The sequence below is a fragment of the Trichechus manatus genome, unplaced genomic scaffold (genome assembly GCF_000243295.1).
Source record: "Trichechus manatus latirostris isolate Lorelei unplaced genomic scaffold, TriManLat1.0 scaffold00092, whole genome shotgun sequence".
NCBI classification, from domain to species: Eukaryota; Metazoa; Chordata; class Mammalia; order Sirenia; family Trichechidae; genus Trichechus; species Trichechus manatus.
The window spans coordinates 6,966,035-6,981,854 of record NW_004444028.1 but is presented as its reverse complement, the minus strand read 5'-3'; the positions used below and the strand labels follow the sequence as shown (position 1 = coordinate 6,981,854).

The window sequence follows — 15,820 nt, the reverse complement described above, 5'->3', positions numbered from 1 at the left end:
ATACATTTTTATACTTTATTTGTTGCCTTTAAATACATCCTCCTTAATTTAAAATCTACTTTTTTTTTTTTAGGCCTATCATTCCAACTTTTGTTAAGATCTTTTTGAACCTCCAATTTGTGCTAATTATTCCTCCCAGTTTTATGGCGCTTACACATTTGATGTGTCTATGTCTGCATCGAATTTACTCATCAGGACGGTAAGGTACTGATAGCCTCATGACTCAACGGAAATCAGTTATTTAAGCAAACAAACAATCCCTAGGGAGCGGCAGAGCTAGGACCAGAGTCCAGCCGTGGAGTGCTTTCTCCAGCATGCAGCCCAGTTAGGATCACAGAACTACCTTTGGTGCATAGATAACCATAGAGGGCTGGGGGCAAAGGTAGACCTCCTTGAGGCTAGGCCGGAAAATCGTGGGCAGAATGAGGGTATAGGTAGGTAGTGCTTTGAAACCGAATGACCTACTCCTAACTTGTGTTATCCTGGGACCTTCTTAGGGCATTTGTGAAATGAGGATATGGGTTCAAGTCTCTAAGATTCCTTTCAATGTAAACATTTTATGCTATGATGCTCCTGTGACATTAGGATTCCTAGTATCTAATGTGCCCAGGAACCAAAGTGTGTGGATGATCAGACCCAAAGAACCCAAAGACCTTCACTACACACACATATGAAATCTTCACACTCACTTTGAACGCTCTGAGAAAACGCTTTGACCCAGGCATACATTTTAATAAATTTAATGTAGGTGAGGACTTCATTCATCTTCTGGACACGGTCATCTGTAGCGGCCACGCATTTTCTCCTGAAATATGCAGTGAACCGTGATGCAAACATCTGAAAAGAAAAGCAAAGTCCTGCCAAATTAGAGCTCATTCAGACTTATAAACTGCCTAGCCTTTCTAGGAAATACATCGGTTACTCTAAATAAAATGAGCATATAATCCTGTTTTCTGGGTCAGGCCAGATGTTTTTTAATAAAAGTGGTCTAATAAATTACCGTCAAAGATTAGTTAATTCTTATCCCCTTGCAAGGCAATTAAAACAAATAAATATTTGTTCTCATATCAATCACAGATACTTAGTGCTCTCAAAAGGGACACAGGAGAGGCGTATCGGTTAGCATCGACTCAAGATGGAGTAACTCAATGAAGAAAACCGAAGACACAAGGGAAAGATTAGTCCAAAGGACTAAGGGACCACATCTACCACAGCCTCCACCAGGCTGAGTCCAGCACAACTAGATGGTGCCCGGCTACCACCACCAACTGCTCTGACAGGGAGCACAATAGAGAGTCCTGGACAGAGTTCGAGATAAATATAGAACAAAATTCTAACTCACAAAAAAAAACACTGACAGAGACTGGAGAAACCCTGAGAGTATGGCTCGTGGACACGCTTATAGCTCAGTAATGAAGTCACTCTTGAGGTTCACCCTTCAGCCAAAGATTAGACAGGCCCATAAAACAAAACGAGACTAAACGGGCTCACCAGCCCCGGGGGCAAGGGCCAAAAGGCAGGAGGGGACAGGAAAGCTGGTAATGGGGAACCAATGTTCGAGAACGGAGAGCGTTGACATGTCATGGGGTTGGCAACCAATGTCACAAAACAATGCGTACTAACTGTTTAATGAGAAACTAGTTTGGTCAGTAAACCTTCACCTAAAGTACAAAAATAATAATAATAATATCAAGACGGAGTAACTCAAACCCTCCTGTGCTACCTGGGAGCACCTGCTGGCCTTCTCCCTCATGCGGAGTCTCTCTTTTTTCATCTCATTAGGAGCCACTCACTTCCTCTCAAGTCAAAACTCTGCCTATATGAACTAAGCACTGAGCTCTCTTTCCAGACTTCTTCTGCTCTGAGGAAATTTCCCATCAGAGATGTGATACCTCAGTGATACCTACTAGAGCCCAATGGAAGTAACTCATCTCCCAAGGAGAAGCTGCCAAGATAAAGATAGGAGGCTTACTCACCATTGCTGGATAAAAGAGGATAAAAACAGCTGATCCCAGGAAGCCCGTAGGTCCCAGAATAATTACATTATAAATCATGCCTAAGATGGCAACAACAGGTCCTCCAGCCAGCAAGCTGCCGACGGCGGCTGCTTCAAACATCCTCTGCCCATCATTAGAGCAGATGTTGATGAGCTGCGGGACACAGACAGCAGTGAGAGGGCGCTGCAATGACGCGGGCCACTTGTCTCAGGAGGGTGAAGGACAGAGCTGGGCCCCAAAGGAAAGAAAGAGCTCAAGCTGTAACTTGCTCTCTGCCCTGAAGCAAACACCCCTCCCTCACTCACCTCGCCCAGAGACTTCTCTTTAATGTTCTTCAATTTAAGGATCTTCTTGAATGCCATGGTGAGGATGGCCCCCCGCAAGCGGACACCAGTTCGGTAATTCAACGCCCAGGTCAGTGCCAGCGACCAAGATCGTATGATTTCTGTCAGAAAGAGGCCCAGGACTAACAGCAAGCTGTACTGCAGGTTAGATTCTGCTGCCTGGGCGTACTCCAAGAGGTGCTTCACCATAAAGGCCTACAGGGAGAAACACACACCACCGTCAGCATCTCCACAGCACCCACGCACAGCGCCACAGTTTTGTGTTAAATTAGAAAGAGCAGGCCCCTCCACTGTACAGTGGTGAAGTACGCAAGCAAGGCAAAGCCTCCCTGGAGGACCAAACAGGACTGACAGCCGGCCTGCGGTGGTTTACTTAGGGCATTTCGCAGGAGGTGGCTCGGAGCCGAGGCTCTGTTCCTGAAGTATACCATCAAGACCGTGACTCTTTCTAACGTCACACAAACCTGTCCGTGAGCTGAGGCTGATTCTAAACACTTGGACATCAAAAGTATATCTTGGACCTTATTGCAGTATTTCCACACATCGATACATTTCTTTAAGTGAAATTAAGACCTTTTTTGGGGGATCGTTTCAAACGTGCTTATTTGAGAAAAAGGAACAGTGTACCTACAGTTGTACTGGGGGAGGGTGAGAAGTGCATTTGCAAAACATTCCTGAAAATAAACATCAGCAGTTTAATGGTACAGGAGACAGCAAACACAGCAGACTATCAGAAATCCAGACACCCTCCCCACGGGCCCTCCCCGCACCCCGCTCCCTCCCAAAAACAAAAACATGTTACCTCAGGTAGCATATGTCTAACACCACCTGCAGAGAGGGGAGGCAGCCAGCCCCCAAGAACCACCGAGTGGCACCTCCAGCTCTGAGGTCCTGCAACGCTGGGGCACACACTCACACAAGGCACATTCAGCAACAGCATTAAATACCAGGAGGTGGGCGGTAACGTACTTTTATTGAAAATCAAAAATAAAGAAAGAAAAGTACCATCTTCAAAGAGCATCTCACAAACACTGTACAACAGCAGGAGCATTGTGGTAACATACAATGGGATCATACAGAGTCAAGTTATACAGGGCTAAGCCATCTAACAGGTCATCTGGCCTCCGACTGTTGTTTTAACTACACACAGTGGAAATACAGAACAGAGCCAACATCTATTTCCAGAGTCCGAAGTAGTACATCAAGCTGAGAGCACTTAACGGGTTAGGGCTCCAGGAGTCGCAACGATTCTGCAACGGAGTAGATATTCTCTAGGAATAAAGACCTTGAGCTGAAGAAAGAGAATTAAAAAACAAAACAAAACGGAAAACTCCCCCAAAGTGGTACTCGGTTTAAAATCGCTGGCACTAGAGGTTCGCTAGGCTGTGAGGAATTGCCTCTGCTCCAGACAGAATACAAAACCTAGCCCCCGAGGAAAACCCAGTGGCATCCTTCACAGTCTTTGCAAGTCCTTGCAGCTAAAATTGGTTTTGCCAAAAATGAAACAAAACAAACCACAACAGAAGAAAGCCAAAATCGATCCCCAACCCTGAAGGATAAAAAAAAAAAAAATTAACTCAATGAGAACCCCCTCCATCCCATCTAGCCCGGTTCCTTATAGCAAAGGTTACCGCAGCTGTAAGCCAGCGCCCAATGACAGACAAAACTGAAGCCAGACACGAGTGTTCTGAGGTAGCTAATGCTGCATTCCAGAACCCAGATTCTCTCTGGGATGGTTTGTATTAATCTCCTTTTTCCGGAGAGTAAATTAATACCAGATGTCCACTAGATTCTAGGAGATCCCCACCAATCAGATTTATGTCAAGTTCCAGTAAATAACCTGATGGAATAGATTTCCAATTCAGATGACTATTGTCTCCCACCTCTCCCCTCCCTCCGATTTTTAGGTGTATATCCATTGTGTGGGTCACAACTGTATACAGCTGGGTTGTTGGTTTACTAGCAAGAAGATTGGCTTCTTTTCCAGTATGCAATCCAAAATGTGGAACTGAGTCACTGAATGGCAGGGTCAAAACCCTCTCTCGTCACGTGAAGCAACTCAGTAAGATGGCGGAGCAGTAAAGCATTTTCTCACACACCACGGCCGATGGACCAGTCTCCAAAGGAAGGCGTGAAAGGACAGCAGGTTGTTGTTGGGGTTCCTTCCTTCCCATACCTTTATAGTGCCATTTTTTTCAGCACGGGGTACTAGCATCAGCCCCTCCCAGAGGGGCGGAGCAGGCAGGGGAGGTAAGAGACATAATGAATGTTTATACTAGGTAAAATTTTCAAAGGGGAAGGAAAAGAGGAAACAGCAGATTAAAGAATTTCCAACACATACGGTTTTAACAATCACATTTCAAACCATTTTGCATGGGATAAAGTAAAGAAAAAGAAAAAATAAAAAAGAGGTTTGCATGAAAAATCCAACCAAAACTTATTAGTTTTTAAAAGTTACAAGTTTAACCATTTAAATTTAAACAAACTGGGAGAAAACTTGAGACTGTCAGCATAGCTGTCTGGCTGTGGAAAGCAGTCCCAGTGAAGAAACTTTACCTTACCTGAACTCTTGGCGAGAGACTCTGCCCAGCTTGACTCTCTCATTCTGACCGCAGAACACAGCCATCCTGAAAATTCTAAAGAACAGCTTCTGTCACTGGTTCCACTACAGAGACTCCCCCCAAATCCAGATCCTGACAGCGCCAAGCAAGCTGCAGCTGGAGAGAGGTCGGAAGGGCAGGAAACTTACCTCTCTAAAGGGCTTTTCACTGTCCTTTCCCCAAAAGGCCCTCTGGGAAAGTTAGCATTCACCAAGAGAACACTGCAGGGGGCAGCCTTCCCTTGCATGTCTACAGGCGGATGCTAATTCTCTACACACAAATCAGAGGTCAGGCCTGTTCCATGAAAACTGTCTTAATCCAGAGCATCTCTCTGGAGGTTTAGCCACCTGGCTGCTCATCTTGGGTCGGGATCATATTCATGGATTCTGGTGCTCTGTGAACATTATCGTGGCCCCTGTGCGCCCTACACTGAGCACTGGTCCTCTGGCCTCAGAGAAACCTTTGGATCACTTTGATGCTTAAATGCCCGGCCTGGGCTGGCCAGCAGTTTAAACAACAAAAACAAAAACCCAAACCACAGCTTGTTGTGTTTCCTTTGTTCCACGTGTGGCCACCAGGGTTCAGTGACTTCTGAGAAGGGATAAGATGTGTGATGCCGTATTTGGGGAGCCCATCTTTGGGGAGTCTTCGTCCTTACGTACATTTCTGTAAGAACAGACTAAGCCAGTTTGAAAGTCATGCCAGATTAGAAAATGTGCGAAAATCTGAAACGGATGCCCCTCAAAAGGATTTAAAACGCTCATTCATTGCCAGTACAAATCTCAACACCAGCCTGGCTCTTCAATTTCCAATTAAAAAGAAATTCATTAGAATCAGAGCTCCAAAAAAAAAAAAGTTGGCCCTGGTTACACTTTTAAGTCTTTTATCAATAAAAAGGGACAGGTTCAATGCTTTTGTGACTGGTCTAGGACAGGATCTCCTGAAAGAACACTGGCTTAAGGCGGTCTTCCCCGGAGGGCAAGAGAAGCAAAAGCCTGCTGCTGTTTTCCTGTTAAAGGAAGGCTCTCAGTTTTCCCGGGATCTAGAGGAATTTACTAGAGATTAGTATTCCAGTGTGCTGCGCCTTAAAAGAGTAAGGAATACGCAGAGGCTCAAGGGAATGACTGGTAAGGCACCAAGCTGAACATGCATAGCTAAGTTTTTTTTTCTCCCCAAGTAAAAAGTCAAAATCCCAACAATCCATGGATTTTTTTAAGGGGGGCGGGGGTCAATGAATTTCTTGCACTGACCAGATGGAATCAAGAAAGCCCATTATCACCATATCAAGAAAGCCTTCTACCTCGCTACCCAGCTGAAAGAATTCTACAGAAGAAAGACCAGGGCAGCCACCAGCCCTGTAGTGAAACAATGACAGAAGCTCTTCTTGGCGGAGGTTGCTCCTATGAAAACGTTTGCCATTTTGGACAATAACATAACGTTACATAGCATTGAGTTACATGGTCCCTCTTGCTTGAAAGTTACAGAAAAGCATGTTAGTCAATGAATACAGACCCCCAATACGAGAAAAGTAAGTACTGTTCTCTGCTTCAGAAAAAAAGATCAAAACTTTAAAAGGCATCGAACATTAAAAACAATAACAACAACAAAATAAAACCCTGTAGATTAGTTTTCCTTAATTACCATGCATCTTAGGTGTATACTTACCAAACCCATGTACCTCCAGCTTACCCACACACGAGAAACGCACAGTACAAGCTGTGCCACTGCTCCGATGCCTCAAGGCAAATGTGTAGAAAATAGGTTTAATCCAAGTCTCAAGTGTGAGGCCACACAGCAGGTGTAAGAAACAAGCGCCCAGAAAACAGCGTGAATGTCAAAGGCTCTCTTACCTACTCTGCTTTGGGACAGACTAGGAAAACACCATGCTGCCACCCCTACACTCGACACACAGTTTACGCTATAAACCAAAACTCAATGGACTCCAGGTCAGACTCTAAAAACCTCAACAGCCCTCTAGCTTCTTCAGGGCTCACTCGCCACAGAACCGTCCAACAACACGTGCTCACTCTGCCTCCGTGGCCCATGCCCAGGATTCAGTATGTCACTACCGCCAGCTCACCAGCCTTGCCACACAACACTCCTCTCGCCCACTCACAGCACTGCCGAGACACGGCTGTCCCAAACCAAGACTGTCATTTCACGTCAACACACCACAGAGGAGCACAATCCTGTTCGGAACCAGAATCAGTTCAGTTTCACCCCCGCCCCAGGGAAGCGAGCCAGTTTCATTTCTCCACCGGCAACGTGGCCCCCTTCTCCTTCCAGCTGCTTACAAATCACCAACCACTCTGAAGTCAATCGTCCCCTTTCAACAGACCTGGAGGCATCGCTAAGGCTGCTAACTAGCCCAAAGGTGAGCACAAACCCCTGGAACAGAACAAGAGTGTTAGAGCTGGCCATGGCCGGGCCCCTGGAGACTGTCAGAAAGGATGGTTAGAACTTACTGGTCCACTGAAGCCAGCCAGCTGCGTGATCATCAGGCACACGATGGACAGGATGAGCCTGGTGCGACAGAAGATCCACACAACCCTTCGGAGGGAAGCAGCGTCTGGCCCAACTTCATTCAGCTCTTCTTGCCACAGTCTCTCTAGTCTTAACAAGGGCACATGTCCTCCGTTATACATCTCCACAGGTGAAAAGGCACACCCTAGCTTCCCTCCTGCCATCGCTTTTGGTCTCCAGGCTTTGAAACTACTCACAGAATTTCTCCTCTAAAATTATGTACGTAGTCACTACCTCCACAGGCCTGGAAAAAAACGCCCTTGTTGGATAGCTACGTATTTACTCTGTATAGGGAGGCTTTCAGGATTCGGAAAAGGATGAGAACAAAGGTCTTTTCTTCCACCCAGAAAAACTGTCTCTCAATAAAACTTGTTTGTGGATAAGAACTTCCTTTCTCAAGGGTCCCCAACCCTTTCTGAAGGATCCTGTGGTAACATGTAAAGCTGTAAACTAGAGCTTAATCATGACAATCGGCTACCACAAAAATGTACTCTGTCACAAGGCAGCAACATAATCTCCCTGCAGACTCAGGAAGAGAAGCGGGGCTGAGAGAGAGAGAGAAAGCCCGTGGTTAAAACAGGATTAAAGCAGATATAGGAGATCAAGCCGAAGAGCAAAGAGAAAGTCATCCCCAGGCGTCCCTCCCTCCACAGGACAGCTCAGATCTTAAAAGGACACCGAGCTGTGGGCTTCACACTGCTGGACCCACACGCCTAGCTCAGGCCCTACGTATCCAGTATTGGGAGAGGAGGGTGAATCGGAGACGCCTACCTTCTGCAGTTCACGTCGGAAGACTCGTACTTGGACAAAGGCCACACGTCCTCCATTAAGAGCTCCCCCTTCTTGTAGGCCACGCGGGCCAGGGAAGTTAGCCAGGAGAAAGTCATACAGGAGAATAGCCCAGCATTGTCCACGGGGTGCTGGTGTCTAAGGAGAGAAATCACAAAACTCTCAACACAGAGGCTGGCCGGCATTTATAACATTGCTTAGAAAACAGAGCTCCCGACTAAAAACAGGTCTTCCCAAGTGGTTGGATTTTAGCCCCGAAGTGTCAAAAATGCTCTTGACGCTTCACGGATGAGTTATGAACCAGCAGAGCCTCTTACTTGGAAGTGGTCCGGATGGGCTTCAGAACGCTTAAGCCATGATGGTACTTTCCCCTGGGATGTTCCTCATCCAGGATTCTCAGCTGAGAGTGGACGGAGACATCCAGGGAAAGACCCTCAGCTCGGGCCGCGGTTTCCAAGGCATCCTGGCATTCCACCTGTTTTAAGATACGAAGAGAGGAAAAAGCACGATTAATGAACCTGAGAAAAGCAGGGGGGAGGCCAATCTAACGGATCCAGCGACTCATACTGCAAACCAGATTCATCTTAACTGAGAAATCACAAGGGTCAGGAGGTTACACACTAGCTTTGTATGCCGGGAACTTGCTAAGGAACCTTAAACAAGATATTCAAAATTTATATTTTTATCACCAACATGTTTTAGCTTTCATTTCCCAGTGTGGACTGAGAGTCAATTACTTTGCTACCAACTACAAACTCTATTGCCTGTTTTCTATGACAAAAACCTCACAACCACCCCCAACTAAATAGCCAGGTCATGCAGAAAGACCCAAGATGTACACAGGGCTCCTCTCTCTCTGCCTTATCAGCAATTGGGAGAGCGGAACATGGGTCCTCCCCCTGGCTGCCGGCTAAAGAGCTCTAATACCCAGAATTCCCTGCAGTATGAAGCAGAGGGGTTCACGAGTGGAAGTACAAAGTCATACATATTTACTGTGAAGCTTATAAATGTCCATTAAATTAACAAAAAACTCAGGTCATTCGAGGTCTGACTGAGGCAGAGGAGGGTGGGCCAAGACTCTGGACACATCTATCCCCATTTATCCTAAAAGTAACTCAAAGATTATGCCTTCCTGTTGCAGAAGTAGCAGAAGCCTCATGTCCCTCCAGTAAGGATGATAAGTGCATTCACTACCCTTTTCTCTCTGAGTAGTGACGTTCACATGGTCATAAATACTTCCAGCAATTACTGTAAAATAGCAAGAAAAAATAGATCCTCAAGTCCAGGAAAAGTTAAGTGGTGCAGCACCTAACATACAGGAAAATACACTTGAGCTTTTAGGGGCAAAGGGGCATCATATCTACAACCTACTCTCAAAGGGCTGGGCAAGAAAGAGGTTTATATATACCTACACTGAGGGAGAGTGATAGAGCAAATGTGGCAAAATGTTAACGGGAAATCTGGGTGAAAGGTAAACAGGAATTCTCTGTACTTTTCCTGCAACTTCCCTGGAAGTTCGAAATAAAAACATTAAAAACTAGTTATTTCGATCAACAAAGTGAAAAGAACATACAGATTGGGAGAAAATTTTCAGGAACCATGTATCAAATAAGGGCCTAATAACCAAAATATATATAAAACTTCTACCACTTAACAACAAAAAAACAACCCACCCAATCAAAAAATGGGCAAAGGACTTGAACAGACTTGAATATCCAGAGAGGACATTCAAATGGCCAAACAGCAGATGAAAAGATGCTCAACATTATTAGCTGTTAAAAAAAAACAAAACAAAAAAACCCATTGCCATCAAGTCAGTTCAGACTCAGAGAGAGCCTATAGAACAGAGGAGAACTGCTCCATAGGGTTTCCAAAGCTGTAAATCTTTTTTTTTTTTAATTTTTTTTTTTATTGTACTTTAGGTGAAGGTTTACAGAACAAATATTTTCTCATTAAACAGTACACATATTGTTTTATGACATTGGTTAACAACCCCACAACATGTAGACACGCTCCCTTCTCGGCCTTGGAGGACCTTTTTTTTGGTGAAAATATACATAGCCAAAGATACACCATTTCAAAAATTTCTACATGTACAATTCAGTGACGTCGACTATGCTCTTCCAGTTGTGCTGCTATTCTCACTTTAGATGAAGGTTTACAGAACAGAACAGTTTCTCATTAAACAGTTAGTACACATACTGCCCTATGACAATGGTTAACAACCTCACTACACATCAACACTGTCCTCACTCAACTTTGATTTCCCTATCTCCAGCTTTCCTGTCCCCTCCTGCCTTCTAGTCCTTGTCCCTGGACTGCTGTGCCTCATTAGTCCCGTTTTGTTTTATGGGGCTGTCCAATCCCCAGCTGAACAGTGAACCTCGGGCGTGACTTTACCACTGAGCTAAAAGGGAGTCTGGGGGCACTGTAAATCTTTTGATTTATTTATTTCGGCTGTAAATCTTTACGGAAGCAGACTGCCACGTCTTCCTCCCTCTGAGCAGCTAGTGGGTTTGAACCCTCAGTCAGCCTTTTGATTAGCAGCTGAGAACTTAACCACTGTGCCACCAAGGCTCCTTATTAGTCATTAGGGAGATGTAAATCAAAACCAATATACCATGGATTGCCAGAAGAATGAGCAAATCTGTCTTGGGAGAATGTTCCTTAGAAACAAGGATGGTGAGACTTCGTCTTACATACTTTGGACATGTTATCAGGGGGGACCACTCCCTGGAGAAGGATATCATGCTTGGTAAAGCAGGGGGTCAGCGAAAAAGAGAAAGATCCTCAACAAGATGGACTGACACAGTGGCTGCAACAGTGGGCTCAAACATAGCAACAATTATGAGGATGACGCAGGACTGGGCAGTATTTCGTTCTGTTGTGCGCAGGGTCGCTATGAGTCAGAACCAACGCAACGGCACCTAACAACAACGACAAATCAAAATCACAACGAGATATCACCTCACCCCAGTTAGAACGGCAATCATAAAAAAACGAGAAACCAGTGTCGGAGAGTTTGTCTCTACTGGAAGCCTCATCCATTGCTGGTGGGAATGTAAAATGGTACAGCCATGGACGAAAACAGTTCGGCAGTTCCTCAAAAAGTTGAACTACCACATGACTCAGCAATCCCAATCCTAGGTATTTATATACCCAGCAGAAGTGAAAGCAGGAACACAAATAGAAACCTGTACATCAATGTTTGTTGCAGTATTTTTCACAATAGCCAAAAGGTGGAAACCACCAAAATGCCATCAATAGACGGAAGGATAAACGAGATGCGGTACATCCATACAACTGAAAACCACACAGTTCTAAAGAGAAATGAGCTCCGATGCGTGTCACCACCTGGATGGACACTGAAATCATTATGCTGACCAAATAAGGAAATCAAAAAAGACAAATACTATATGATCTCACGTATATGAAATAAGAAAATAATAGAAACCAAAGATTATTAATGGTTACCGGGCTGGGAGAGAGGGGGAGGGGGAAGTTCTGTTTGGGGGCGCTGAGTTTATGTTAATGGTGGCAGAATATTTTGGAAAAGGATAATGATAATGGTGGCACAACATGAAAAATGTAATCAATATCACTGAATTGTAAATGTGGAAGTCGTGCTGGTAAATATTTTGGTGTGTATATTTTCACCACAGTGATTAAGCGCTCGGCTGCTAACCGAAAGGTTGCTGGTTTGAACCCACTAGCTGCTCCGTGAGAGGAAGATGTGGCGGTCTGTTTCTGTAGAGATTACAGCCTTGGAAACCCTATGGGGCAGTTCTACTCTGCCCTACAGGGTTGCTATGAGTCGGAATCGACTTGACGGCAACGGGTTTGGTTTGGTTTATGTTCCTCTGCATCTGTACACTGCGGTGGGATGCTTCTGGTAAGGGCTCCTGGAGGGCGGGGTGCCTTATTCTTGTTTATATCCTTGGCCCCTAGCACAGTGTAGTGCTTGGCACCTATTATTTAAATGTCAACTAAAATATCTTCATGTCGCCTCACAATCTGCATCGTTATCACCTAGTAGCTTCCCGATGAGCCACTGAGGAGTCTTTCTTAACTGTTCCACCTCTGTTCAGAGGTTCCAGTTGTTTTGCTTATTATTAATAGCATAATAAACAATTATGGCATTTTCCTGCTCTTTCTGGATTACTGAGGATAAATTCCCATCATTGGAATTACAGAATTAAGGAGTATAGCTCCTAGCTATGGACTCAAACATATCACCGACCATGAAGACAGACAGGACCAGGCAATGTTTCATTCTGTTATACATAAGATCACCATGAGTCACAGCCAACTGGACAATAACAACAAGCTCCTGGCAAGTAAACACCCAGTTTGCACAATAAACCTTTATTATAGAATAAGTACTCCAGCATCATTGCAAAACAGAACTTCTATTAGCTTTAGCACTTCCAGTTCTATTTTGTTGACCTGAGCTGCCTCGACCTGGCTACTCTGTGATATTAGCAATAAACAGAGGGAGCCAGGACAATCTTCCTTGTTTATAGCCAAATCTCATAACTAGCATTATCTGTAAAGGCAAACATTTGTGCAAATTAATTTTATAAGCAAACTTACATAGCACTTACTATGTGCCAGGCACTGTTTTAAACATGTTACAGATGTTAACTCATTTAATCCTGATAACAACCCTATGAGGCAGTTACTACTACTACCCCAGTTTTACAGCTGAGGAAACTGAGTCAAAGAAATGTTAAGTAACAGCAGGGATTTAACTCTAGGCTCAAAAGTTCATGCTCTTAATCACTATGCTATGTGTCCTTAAGATATGTATCTATATATACATTGGATGCAGGCCACACTCCCAAGAAAAATCCCTTTTTAACTGATGGGCTGCTTACCCCAGATCACAAAATGGGGGATGACTACATCAGATCACAAAATGGAGGGTGACTACATCAGATCACAAACGGAGGGTGACTACAACATTACCTAACTGCCAAATTCCAACCTAACTGCCAAACTACTGAGACTCGCAGCCCGGACAAGTTGACACACAACCTTAACCATCGCAGTTGCCGTTGAGTCGGCTCCAACTCATAGTGACCTTATGTGTAACAGACGAAATGCTGCCTGCTCCTGTGCCATCTTTGTGAACACTGGTATGTTTGAGTCCATTGCTGTAGCTATTGTGTCAGTCCGTCTCACTGAGGTTTCCCTCGTTTTTGCTGACCCCTCTACTTCACCAAACATGACAAACACAAAGTCTCACTGTCTGTGCTTCCAAGGAGCACTCTGGTTGTATACCTTCTACGACTGATTTGTTCATTCTCTGGCAATCCACAGTATATTCAATATTCTTCATCAACACGAACAGCCCATGCTTCAAATGCTCAGTAGCCACATGTGGCTAGTGGCTACCATATTGCCAAGTGTAGCTCAGTAGTTCTCAACTGGGAGTGATTCTGTCCCCCCAGGGGACACCTGCCAATGTTTGGAGGCATTTTTGGTTGTCCCAGCTGAAGAGGTGCTTCTAGGGGAGAGGCCAAGGACACTGCTAAATATCCTTCAAGGCACAGGACAGCCACCACAACAAAGAATTAACTGCCCCTAAAAGTCAATAATGCTGAGGTGGCCCTAGATAGCTAAATAGCTATCAGCGTGGTAATTCACCTATGCTGATCTAGGCGGATGTGTTTCAGGAGGCCAAATGCCCTAACCCTATTTGTTTTTTACTGTATGATGCTTCAAATCCATTTTATAAGTAACTTTTTAAATAAAGCATCTTCTGAGACAGGATAAGAACACACATCTCTGTGCTACAGCTCTTATGAGGCATGGTGACCTGGAAGGCTCCCCGTGGTCAGACAGTTATGGCCACACAGTCAGGCATCGCAGCACTGATTCATTCCAAAGGGACACAGTCAGGCATCACAGCACTGATTCATTCCAAAGGGAAAAACACCAGTGTGATCCAGGAGTTGAGAAAGCAGGAAACAAGGAAACACCACTGCTGTTGATACCTGCCCTAGGACTATGTGGCTAGGAGACACTGAGCATTTTTTTTTCCTACCAGGATGTTGGCAATGGAGTGGGGGTGGGGGGAAACTGGGGAGCTCTATGGGACAATGAAATTCAGACTCTGTCAAGGAAGGTTCCAACACAGGTGAGGGAACACATACACATTCACACGTGTCGCCCGATGAGGAAAAACAGAACATTCAATCCACAAGCCAACAAGGATTCTTGCAGAAGAGACTTCCCGTGAAGGTACCCCCTCCACTGTGCATGCTAACACCAACCTCCCGCAGGTGGGAACCAGTGTACCTACCACACCGGACAGCCTGGCTTCCCTGGTTTGCCCCATCTCATTTTAACAGGCTGCCAGAGGGGAATGTTTGCTGAGCGGGCGACCACGGGCCACTGGGACAAGATACCAGGCGCCAGAAACCACTCCCGAGGCCAGGCAATCCTTCCCTGGCGACAGTGTGATGGCAGGGGAGCCTCCCGAAGCCTCAGGGCTGAGGGCCCATCCAGGTTGTCCCTGCGCACAGAGGTGGCAGGCATCCACTGGCAACAGAGGTGCCTCTCTGCTTCCAAGGGGAATAAAGGTACAGTTCTCCTCTCTGGTGCTCCCTTCAAAGGAAGCTGCATCTGGGGCACAATCAGAACTGACAGACCTCAATCCTGTGATGTATTCTGCCTTCCCTCTGCCTACTTCAGAAGATCTTAACACAAATACAGAACAGGCAGCTTCTTCTTAGAAACCCTTTTGGCCCAAGTAAAATCTTTTCTGCAAACATCTAGAAAGACAAATTTTTGAGGAGAACTGTTGTACAATTGGAACCCAGGTGGCGCAGTGGTTAAGTGATAAGGCTGTTAACCAACAGGCCAGCAGTTTGAATCCACCAGGTGCTCCTTGGAAACCCTATGGGGCAGTTCCACTCTATCCCCTAGGGTCCCTGTGGGTCGGAATCAACTGGACGTTAATGGGTTTGGTTTGGGTTTTTTTTGGTTGTACAATTGACTCAACAGCAACTGGTAACTGGTTGTATGAGCAGATACAGATCTCAAGAAACTCTGGATATTAAAAATTAAGTGAAAAAGAAGTTAAAATTTACTTTTAGATTAAAAAAGATATTAAAAGCTTATGCCCTCCTAAGACCAGCTGACATCAAGATCTCACATGGTCCTTTCCCCCACTAAGTTAAGGACATTTCCTCTCCAAGTTCATGCCACATTCTTAATCCCCAATGGGTTATTAACATAATCCCAACCTTCTCAAAATCTTCCCTAAGAACTTCCGAAGAGTGGCCATGTCAGTCAAGACAGTCAGCAAGATTGTACAGCGCAACTTTCATGGGATGGAAACAGAACATGGTAGAAAGAACTCACTATTTAGAGTCAGGGAACCAGCTAATCTCAGCCCTACCATGCAGTAGTTCTGCTATCCTGAGCAGGTGAATGAACTTGGGCATCCCACCACTCATCTGTACTTTACCTCGGGCAGGTGAATGAACTGGGGCATCCCACCACTCATCTGTAGTCTACCCCGGGCAGGTGAATGAACTGGGGCACCCCACCACTCATC

The 15,820-nt window shown here is 45.2% G+C and overlaps 1 protein-coding gene across 5 annotated transcripts in view; it reads right to left on the bottom strand.

Annotated features, from left to right (window-relative positions):
- The window catches only part of ABCC5 (ATP binding cassette subfamily C member 5), an 83,408-nt gene that overhangs the window by 54,468 nt on the left and 13,120 nt on the right, over positions 1-15,820 (bottom strand). For 3 of the 5 annotated variants that reach the window (XM_004382292.3, XM_023736805.1, XM_023736804.1), the window contains exons 3-8: positions 8,571-8,728; positions 8,236-8,391; positions 7,407-7,554; positions 2,303-2,536; positions 1,977-2,150; positions 690-837 (exon numbers count right to left, since the gene is read on the bottom strand). In XM_004382292.3, the coding sequence (XP_004382349.1) occupies positions 690-837; positions 1,977-2,150; positions 2,303-2,536; positions 7,407-7,554; positions 8,236-8,391; positions 8,571-8,728 (1,018 nt within the window). Of the gene's footprint in view, positions 1-689; positions 838-1,976; positions 2,151-2,302; positions 2,537-3,297; positions 4,978-7,406; positions 7,555-8,235; positions 8,392-8,570; positions 8,729-15,820 lie in introns of those variants that run through there. The other 2 variants (XM_004382293.2, XM_023736806.1) reach the window with 2 other exon arrangements.